General features: G+C 47.4%; 1 protein-coding gene across 1 annotated transcript; it reads left to right on the top strand.

Moving 5' to 3' along the window:
• Positions 1-813: 813 nt before the first annotated feature.
• Positions 814-4,323, top strand: LOC132454953 (potassium voltage-gated channel subfamily A member 1). The gene has a single exon (XM_060048597.1). The coding sequence runs from the start codon at positions 1,228-1,230 to the stop codon at positions 3,004-3,006; it is 1,779 nt and encodes a 592-aa protein (XP_059904580.1). The 5' UTR covers positions 814-1,227; the 3' UTR covers positions 3,007-4,323.
• Positions 4,324-10,793: the final 6,470 nt, after the last annotated feature.

The following is a 10,793-nucleotide window of genomic DNA, read 5'->3' as shown; positions in this document are numbered from 1 at the left end:
GTCACCTGCGACCCTGACTTGTAAAGCAGGAATCTATTGACCCTTTGACCCTGTATGTGTGAGTGCGTAAGTGTGTGTGTGTGTGTGTATGTGTGTGCGTGTGAGTGTGTGTGCATGTGTATGCTTGAGTGTGCGTGTGTGTGTGTGTGTGTGTGCGTGTCTGAATCCTCTCCCTTATCTCTACATATTGCTTTGGACTGGAGAAGACACCATCACTCCAGTTTGTTGTCCAGTTGTTTTTCTATTTCTAGGATAATATTTTAATTTGAAGCACAAATAATAATAATAAGTATTATTATTATTATGATAACACAGCACAGATTTCCTTTCTTATAGCTATAATATAAGCATATTGTATAATATATAGCCTAATTAAACATCCTCACTCTATATTCCTCAATCATATGGTTAAGTGTCGTTATGATCATGGGGGCCACGTGAATAACCCCGTAACAACCTTCAGTTGTTTTATATGTAATAACATATAAAACAAACTTTATTATTATTATTATTATTATTATTATTATCATATTATAATTTATTCACTGAATCTATGATATAGAGCAGCTTGAAGGACTTCATCGGCGCTACACAGGCAAAGACAAAAAACCAACTTTCAGAACCGAACACACACACACACACACACACACACACACACACACACACACACACACACACACACACACACACACACACACACACACACACACACACACACACACACACACACACACATCTATCTCTCTTTCTCTCTTTCTCTCTTTCTCTTTCTCTCTCTCTTTCTCTCTCTCTCTCTCTCTCCCCCCCCCCCCCCTCCCCAAACACACACACTCTCTAGCATGACTCTTGCTCACATTCGGAGACCACCCCGACGGCTCGGCGGTCGTACGTTGGCACGTTGACGTCAGTCAGAACGTTACTCTCCCATCCGGGTCCTCGCGCCTCTCGTGCTCATATTTACTTTGTCCAGACGGGAGGGAAAAGCTCTGCGCGTCTTAAGCGTGTAGGACCCACACAGCCTCCCGTTCCCCGCGCGCTGTGATGGGAACCTCGCGACGTCCAGCAGCCCTGAAACTATTCCCGCCTTTGCTGGCTTTCTACTAGATTTCCCCCCTAATTGATTGATCGCGTGATTGGATACTGATTTTTTCGCAACCACTTTTCGCAACAAGTGGTTTTACGCCCGCCCCCCGATGCATTCGGGTTTTTGATGGCTCCGAGGGGACCATGGAGATAGCCTTGGTGAGCTTTGAGAACGGCGGTGCCAAGCGGACCGCGGCGGGGGGCAATGCCGACGAAGCCTGCCGGAACGCGCTGGATCATCACCAACCCCAACCCCCTTTCGTGCAGACGGGACTCGGAGAGGACTACGGCAAGGAGCTGAACACCCTCAGCGGCTGCGGTGGTGGTGGAGGTTTTGGTGGTGGTGGTGGTGGACTTCATCCACCTGCCCGGCGAGGCTCGTGGCGAATCAACGACATGAACAACACGTTCGGCTGCAGCGAGGGCTCCATGGATGCGCTTTTACGCGCGGACCACAGTCCGCACCTGTTCGACGAGGACACGCTGGAGCTGGACAACGTGGACCGGGACACGGAGTGCAACACGGAGCGCGTGCTCATCAACATCGCGGGGCTACGCTACGAGACGCAGTTGGGCACCCTGAACCAGTTCCCGGACACTGTACTCGGGGACCCCGCCAAGCGCATCAAGTACTTCGACCCGCTGCGCAACGAGTACTTCTTCGACCGCAACCGGCCCAGCTTCGACGGGATCCTCTACTTCTACCAGTCGGGCGGGAAGATCCGGCGGCCCGTCAACGTGTCCATCGACGTTTTCGCGGACGAGATCCGCTTCTACCAGCTCGGAGAGGAGGCCATGGAGCGGTTCCGCGAAGACGAGGGCTTCATCAAGGAGGAGGAGAAGCCGCTGCCCCAGAACGAGTTCCAGAAGCAGGTGTGGCTCATCTTCGAGTACCCGGAGAGCTCCAGCCCCGCGCGGGGCATCGCCATCGTGTCCGTGCTGGTCATCACCATCTCCATTATCACCTTCTGCTTGGAGACGCTCCCCGAGTTCCGGGACGAGCGCGAGCTCCAGGTGACGGGTCGCCTTGACAACAACAGCAACAGCACCGGCGGCGCCCCGCGTCCCTCGCTCACCTTCACGGACCCCTTCTTCATTGTGGAGACCACGTGCGTGATCTGGTTCACCTTCGAGCTGTTCGTGCGCTTCTTCGCGTGCCCCAGCAAGTCCGAATTCTCCAAGACGGTGATGAACATCATCGACATCATGTCCATCCTGCCCTACTTCATCACCGTGGGCACGGAGCTCGCGGAGCAGCAGGGGGGGCAGGAGCACCAGCAGAACGGCCAGCAGGCCATGTCGCTGGCCATCCTGCGCGTCATCCGCCTGGTGAGGGTCTTCAGGATCTTCAAACTCTCGCGCCACTCCAAGGGGCTCCAGATCCTGGGTCAGACCCTCAAGGCCAGCATGCGCGAGCTGGGCCTGCTCATCTTCTTCCTGTTCATCGGCGTCATCCTCTTCTCGAGCGCCGTGTTCTTCGCCGAGGCGGACGAGCCCGAGTCGCACTTCTCCAGCATCCCTGACGCGTTCTGGTGGGCCGTGGTCACCATGACGACGGTGGGCTACGGCGACATGAGGCCAGTGACCGTGGGGGGCAAGATCGTGGGCTCGTTGTGTGCCATCGCCGGGGTGCTGACCATCGCGCTGCCCGTGCCGGTCATCGTGTCCAACTTCAACTACTTCTACCACCGCGAGACGGACCAGGACCAGTCGTCGCTGAAGGACGACCCGCCCAACCCCGACCACGCGAGCCCCGAGGCGAAGCGCCGCGGTAGCAAGTCCTCCACCAAGTCAGAGGACGTGGAGCACAACGACGAGGGAGGCGGTGCGGATAAGGCGAAGGACGCGAAGGGGAGCCGCGGAATGGCCATCAAGCGCTCCCTTTACGCGTTCTGCCTGAACACCAGGGACATGGACCTGTAGTGTTTGAGACGTTCTGCTGTGGTTGTGACTGAGACGCTGTTAGTGTGCTGAAAGGCCTGTTTACTAGGGTGCTGTACGAGCCAAGGATCCACACTTTGTAATCCTGGAAAGGGATTCATTGACTGCGTAAAATACGCACAAATGAAAACCATTGCCATCCCAAACTCCGGTGAACATTATACCCCCAAGTTTCTATAGGATCCATTAAGAAATATCCTTAGGGCCCATATTATTAAACTAAAAACATAACATTTAAACAACATAGCATGCACTGCACATCACCCCTTAAACCGCAGAAGTTCAGTTATTTTTTTATGCTTTTATGCTATTTTGCATTATATAACAAATCAGAGTTATGTTCAAAGTTAACGGCATTAGTAGGACGTTTATAAAGTGTTAGAGGGAGAGAGAGAGTGCACTGATGATTGAGACTCTGGATGATTACTTTACGCGCTTTCCGCTTTCCGCACTGGATGACTGGCATCCGAGAGAGGGCCTTCCCCGCTCCCCTCACGGAGCCGCTGGCCCCTCCTGTACATATGCCTCTGTAGATAGAGAGAACCACATGGCGATCAGCCCCGACGGCTTATTTTCGTATTCTTTCGTGTTTTTAGTCGTATGTTTACTGAATTGGATAACACTGCGCAAATCGATATGGAGATACCCCCTGAACCGCCTGCTGTTTGTTGTTGTGATCGTGTTGTTTGGGATGTAAAAGAAAAAAAAACTGAAATAACAATTTGTTTTTTAAACATAACGCTAATCTCGCTGCCCAGTTTGATTCACTCAGGTCTTTAGAAGTGAGTGAGTTTTTTTAATTTTTAATTCATTTTATTTTGTATGGCTATGCCCAAACTCAACCCACTACCTAACGAGGACTCACGGAGCATTTTGTTCTCTCAACACTGACCGTTTTTCCGTTTCTGATCACGTGACCAGAAGAGAAAAGAGAAAAGAAGAAAAATGAAACAGACCCACTTTGGAAGTACCGCTGGAATAAACCGGAAATGGGACTAGGAGACCTACCAATCAGGAAGGCGTCTTGGGGAAGTCCTCAACCGTGAGTACAATTAAACAAATGTGATAAACTGTTCAGACAGTAGGTCTCTGAATCTTAAAGGTTTAACAAACTCCCACTTCAGAAAAAGGTCTTAAACAGGGTCTGTGTCCTCCAACAGCAGCCAGACAGGGATCATGCTTACAGATCAAAACCTTTTGTAGCACAAGGCTGAAAAGTTGTTCCAGAGAGCGGCACACAGCCAGGCCTCCTGACCTACATCCCTGCACTCGTGGATTAGATCTCAAATCAAACTTCCAGGGCCAAAGCTAAGCTCATTTTGATGAGACCTATCAAAGTGTCTTTTTCTTTCTTCTTCTTCTTCTTCTTCTTCTTCTTCTTCTTCTTCTTCTTCTTCTTCTTCTTAATTTTCCTATTCTAATTCTTTTTCTTCTTCTTCTTCTTCTTCTTAATTTTCCTATTCTAATTCTTTTTCTTCTTCTTCTTATTTTCTTCTCACCGAATTCTTAATCTTCTCTTCCTCCTCCTCCTCTATCTTAATCTTCTCCTCCTCCTCCTCCTCCTTCTGCCCCCATTCCTCAGAGACCTCCCCATTGTACACTTGACGGCGCTGCTAAACCAGGTTAATAGCCACCAGGGGTTTCTACCTGTCCGCCTCGCTGAGCGTTAACCATGTCTCCCCGTCACATCAGCCACGTGACTGGATGATGCATCTCCACTCTGCGTCCTTCTGCTTCCAGTGTGCTCACAGCGGTTCCTAAAGGCTCAGTTATGGTTCCACGCCGACACAACGCAATGACAACACAGACGCTTCGACACAGTCGTGAACCTGTTGTGGTTCTGCGTCAGGTTTTAGTGAGCGGCCAATCACAGCCCTTGCTGCTGCGCCGCCTCAACGCAAGGTTGCAATTCTTGGGAGGCGCACGTCAGGCCCTTGCGATGGACGCAAGGAGAATCCGCAAGGACGTAATGGGTCTGTAAACCCCCTTGCGTTGTGTCGAAGTGGAACCATAACTAAGCCTTTAGCGATCGTTACTCTGGGATGTGACTTTCACAAGACAGAGTGTGAGCTCTCTGCAGGGGGGGGGGGGGGGAGGAGGGGGGGGACAAAGGAAGTGTCTAATGACAGCAGAACAAGTCGGAGATAAAGTGGAGGCTGCAAGGCCAGAGATGCTATCGGTTAAAAGGGCAGAGAGAAGCTCACGTCGCTCCCCTGTCAGAATTGTAAATTTGCAGGCACTTAGTGGCTGCCACGCGAATATATTTGACTAAGAGGGAGGGGAAAGGTTGGCCTTGCATGACAAAAGGAGATAAATATGGGCATCTGCTAAATGACTGAACGTTTCATATGTAACAAACCTGCTTTTTGGTTTCTTCTTTCAATTTCTAACCAGAAGACTAATTTTTCCAGAGTTCATTTAGCCTCTGCAAAGCTTCCTCCCTTACCTCCCCATACCCCTTTTAGGCACTTATTGTATGTTGTACGTCACGGCACTTAATGTGCGCACTTATTGTATGTTGCACGTCCTTGCACTAAAAAATAGTACTGAACATTTTGTAGTATCTTATCCTAGCTATCTTTGTTGTGTACGGGGAATGGGTTAACCTAGTGATTGTTAGTGCTTGGTACAACATCCTTACTGTACCGACAGCGATATATCGTTGTTTCTCTTTCTACCCACAAATGTACTAATTGATAGTCGATTTGGATGGAAGTTTCGCTCTTGGATGGAAGTTTCGCTCTAAACATAGAATGTCAATGTAGATGTTATGCTCTTGGGTTAGTCAAGAAACCAGACCTCCAGCCCCTGAATGGTGTATTCACGACGTTGATTCTGATTGGTTCAAATCGGTCACTTAGTCCTAAACCCCGCATAAACTGTGGTGCCCAGGGACCGGCGGGCGGATGCCGGAGCACATCAGGTACGGCCCTGTTTGTATCCTGCCCGCTGATGTGATTGTTGGACGTGTTTGGTTGCTATGTGCATAACATGGCGATTTGCCGGCTGAGCGTCTATCTCACTGCATGCTGGGCATTGTGCAAAACCACCGGCCTCCTCCTCAGACAAACTAGATTTAGACAATTTGCGTGTGGAGCACGGATGAATCAACAACGTTTTGTGTGGCGCTGTGCAGGGTTTACAAATTGAAACACTTACGGTCTCGTCTTTTATGCAAAAACAATCAGTTCAGGCGCTCGCTGGCATCTTGCCTGAGAGGACAAAGCCAGCATGGGTGTTTGTCTTCCTCCATGCCGACGTCTCCAAGGTTACACCAGTAGCTTGGTGCTGCCTCTTCTGCTCGCGAGTATTGTCTGTCTCGAGACAGCGTATAACCTTGGCTCCCGGGAACTTCTATTGTACATCTGAAAGCTTCTCGGCAAAGCGGTGTTGAGCGGCAGTCAGACGGCAGTATCAACAAGAGAACACTAGACTCTTTCTATATACCGTGTGGCCTTCATCGTCCAACCGGAGGTGATTTAATAACCATCTTTTGTGAAAAGGCGACTTTAGGTTTATGTTTGACGAGGTCTCATGTTCATGCCCTGTATATCGTTTTTAAGATATGGGTCCTAGAATGCAACAATGTTCTCACTGGAGATGAGCCATCTCCGCGAGACGGACGGACACACGGGGCGTTGTGTCTGTCGGTCGTTTCCTAGGCGACAACGGGTGACGCACATACATTGAGCGTAGAACACACACCGCCACCCTTATCCTCGGGTAGCTGTGGATTCAAACCTCCATCTCAGATCCAGGGATGCAATCCAATGGAGGGAAGCTGCTCTACCATCTTCTACTCTTCCTTCTCAAGCATGAGCGCAGATGCGTCCACCTGAGTAAAAATAGGAGTAATTAAGCATCCCAGTGCTCTCAGAGAGAGAGAGAGAGGGAGGGAGGGGGGGGGAGAGCTTGGGGGAGGATTCCTTCTGTTCGTCCGCATGGCCTTGTCTCTGCGCTCCTGAATAATCACGGGCAACGCAACATCTGGACGCAGTCGTCCATCAACCAATTAACGTGCCATTTTTGTTTCTTTCCCGTTTTGTTACGGTTTACCTGGTGATTACAGCTTCCCAATGTCTCAGGCTGGGCTAAGTAGTGGTTGTCAGCTCTCACGGTGATGTCGCCGTGGTAACCAAAACCCTAGATTTAAATCCACAGGCTCAGCGGCAAAACTGGTTAGGGGGTTCGGTGATTGCCCGTTGGTGATTGGTTGGAGTTTGCGTCATCAGCTCTCATTAAGCATACTCTGTATATAGTAAGTCATGTGACAACCTTGGGTCAATAAGAAAGTAGACTTGCTGGTAAGCGTGTATTGTTGTGAATGTTTAGTTTCCGTGAATGCCTGTGTACCCCTGGGGTTTCATGACATTGTCAGTTGAGCTCTTTTAAAGATGTTACTTGTGTAGTTAGTGGTGTGATGTTAGGTACACTTGCCCTCGCTTCAGGGCGTATCCATAAGGCCTACCTCGACATTTTCTCACACTGTTTATTTGGGCCACAGTCAACTGGCTTATTAAAATTTGAAATACCGTATGCAATATTGACATTGCTTAGTCGAAAGATATTTGACCCAATCCATAACCTGTGTTTTCCCCTGTATACTTGTACTTTGAAACTTTCCCTATACATGGTGACTGTAGACAAACAAAGCCTTTGAATTCGGATTTGGATAATAATATTGTGCGTACGCAACCAAACTGTCAAAACGGAGTTCATGGAAGGAGCTTCAGCCACCGGATCAGCAGGGGCCATGAAGAGGGAAAACCGTTTCTCACGGTTCTGTTTGGATAGGTCTGGATGTCTCCGGGCAGTAGTGTGTGTGTGTGTGTGTGTGTGTGTGTGTGTGTGTGTGTGTGTGTGTGTGTGTGTGTGTGTGTGTGTGTGTGTGTGTGTGTGTGTGTGTGTGTGTGTGTGTGTGTGTGTGTGTGTGTGTGTGTGTGTGTGTGTGTGTGTGTGGATCACTACTAAATGCAAATTAAGTTTTTTCCCCTTTTCACATACAGCATTAAAATTGACTGGATTAAAGCAGTGCCTACGCTTACATTAAAATGTATGTATTTAGGTGCAGAGCTGTCTCTCACAGCTTTTTTTCTGTCCCGGTCCGACCCTGTTGCCATAGTAATACCTTAGGAAGGACAACTGTCAACTGACAAGTTTAACTGTTATTAGATTTTCATGCATTTCAATGCAGTCAAACTATAATTATTTTTCCATCATAAGCTGAAAATTGCAAACATGTTAATTGAATAAGCGATGATTGTTGTGGAATTATGTTCATGATATTGTATACAAAGCAATTAATCAGTCAAAGTGATTGGTCTGAAGGACACCTGTAGGCTGCATTGTTTTGTCAATAACGGTGTCAACGCAAAATTTGCACTAAGATTCCTGCAAAACAATTTGCCACTTCCACACTATGTGCGCTCGCTACGTCCCTTTCGGATATCAAAGCTTGCTGCTCGCCGTGGCTGATAATGATGTTACCTGATACAATAATATATATATATTAAAAAAATATATATACAGTATATAGGCCTATATATATGTATTCCTGCAAAATGTCTTTCTTGAGATCATTAAGCCAAAGAGCATTTGGCCCAAGGGCCCCTCATTAGAAAGGTAAACATAGCCGTAGCACTTTGGCGTATTGATTGCGAAGGGACCAAAGTGCTAATGCTGTTGTGAACATTCGTGGTGCGCTTACGCTAAATGCTCTTTGGTGGAATCGGAACAACAAAGTGATTCTATTGGTAACAGATGTTTTAGTGAAGCCAGGAAAGTCATGATCGAATCACCCGGATCGTTTTTGGTGTCCCTGTCGATCCGCTGTTCAATCCGCAATCTCTGGGAGGTCAGGTACAAAAGCACACTCACAATTACTGTTTATTGCCATGCATTTCGCCAAATCTTCGATATTACTACTTTAAGTATCTTCACATTAGATAATTTGGTGCATTTGCTGTTTGTTGCTCATCTAATCTAAAGGTGCATCTGCATTTTATGGATATACTATATCCTACTATCTTAACTGTAGGGTTAGGGTTAGGCCTAACCCTTTCCTTAATTTATGTTTTTAATAAGCAGGAAACTGCAGGATATTCCCTGAATGTTAGCATCTTGCGTTTATTCTTTGCTAGCATCCTGTATTCTAGCTTTGTGCTTCAAAATACAAAATACGTCACACTACCAACGCCACCGCACGTTGAAAGGCACGCCAGTAACGTTTCAAGGCTAACATTTTGAATGGACCCACAACCCTTTTCTCCCAGACTGTGGATCGCTGTATGCCGTCAGACCTCAATTTCTAAGAGTGTTAAGAGCTCACTGTAGCAGATAGCATCAGGTCATATCTTTGTGGGGGGGGGTTCGTCCACATGACGTGAAAAAGTGAAAGCTTCTAGTGTTCACAGCCTTCTGGCCCATTCACCAAGAAAGCGTCGGAGCACTTTTAAACTTGGAGCGTGCTACAAAGAATGGTGACGGCTTCAACATGGTCTCCGAGCCAGGAGGCAGATCTACCTCTGTCTGTTGGCCTGAGATAGTTTGTTCATTGAGAGACAGGAAACACATAGTGAATGAAGCCTACACATGACGATGGATCAATTGAACACATATTTATCCATATCAAACTACTTTATTTCACAGGCGTTATTGAGAGGAGTTGCTGTTCCGTAAGATGCTTTAGCCTTAGCCTTTATCATTTAGCCTTAGCCTTTAGCCTTAGCCTTTAGCATTCATCTTTGTTTAGCAAGGAACGGTAAATCTATCTATGAGTCATGTTGCTATTCTAATTATTTGCTTGTCCTGCAGTCATGGTGATGACACCTGTTTTGACAATTAAAGTGTAGCTGTGGGAATATGGAGGATTGGAAAATTAATAACGTTTTTAAATGGTAGGCTCATCCGGCCTTTTGTTATAAGTTGTAACACAGAGGCCGATTCATATCGTAGGAATTCCAAAGGGAGACGTAATGATTTGGCAAAGTCTTTGTTGCTTCTCACCTCTTTGTTGTCGGAGACAACAGGAAAACCTGGATCTCTGCCTGAATGTTGACGGGGTTCATCAGAGTGACTTGATGTGTTTGTTGAAACCACGACAAAGAAGTTGTTCACACATTCAGAAGTAACATTGATGAGAAAAAATGTGTTTGTTATTTTAATCTGTGTGTGTGTGTGTGTGTGTGTGTGTGTGTGTGTGTGTGTGTGTGTGTGTGTGTGTGTGTGTGTGTGTGTGTGTGTGTGTGTGTGTGTGTGTGTGTGTGTGTGTGTGTGTGTGTGTGGGGGTGGGTGGGTGGGTATCTCGGTTGTGTAAGTGAGTGTGTCTGTGTTGGTTGAGTGTGTGTGTGAGTTTGTATCTGGGTTTGTCTTTGTCTGTATAAGTGAGTGTGTGTGTATGTGTGTTTGTCTGTGCATGGGTGCATGTCAGCCTGAAGCCAAATGTCATTACTGCTGTCATGCTAATGCCATTAGCTAACTTTGTATCAGAGTCTCAAATATTGTCCGCCCTTATTGGCAGCATGAAAAGCCAATCATATTGAGGGGCGGGCCTAACGGAGGTTTAAATACCGAAAACGACTCATTGTGATGGGTAGATGATGCATTGTGGGTATTCATGTGTGTGAATGCCAGGGTTACCCTTTATGGAGGACCTCATTAGGCAAACATACATTCAGCGTTAATAGTGTTCTTCAAGGCAGTATGTTCTCATTTAGCCAACATTATTTTGACTATTGTGTTGTGTTGTGCAGCGTTTGTCTACAGTTTAT

This window comes from Gadus macrocephalus, chromosome 4 (genome assembly GCF_031168955.1).
Source record: "Gadus macrocephalus chromosome 4, ASM3116895v1".
Classification (NCBI taxonomy): Eukaryota; Metazoa; Chordata; class Actinopteri; order Gadiformes; family Gadidae; genus Gadus; species Gadus macrocephalus.
The sequence above is the reverse complement of the archived record's forward strand: the minus strand, read 5'-3'. Positions and strand labels throughout refer to the sequence as shown.

Excerpts from the sequence above, each read along its gene's own strand:
- LOC132454953 (XM_060048597.1), top strand. The coding sequence starts at position 1,228 with ATGGAGATAGCCTTGGTGAGCTTTGAGAACGGCGGTGCCAAGCGGACC.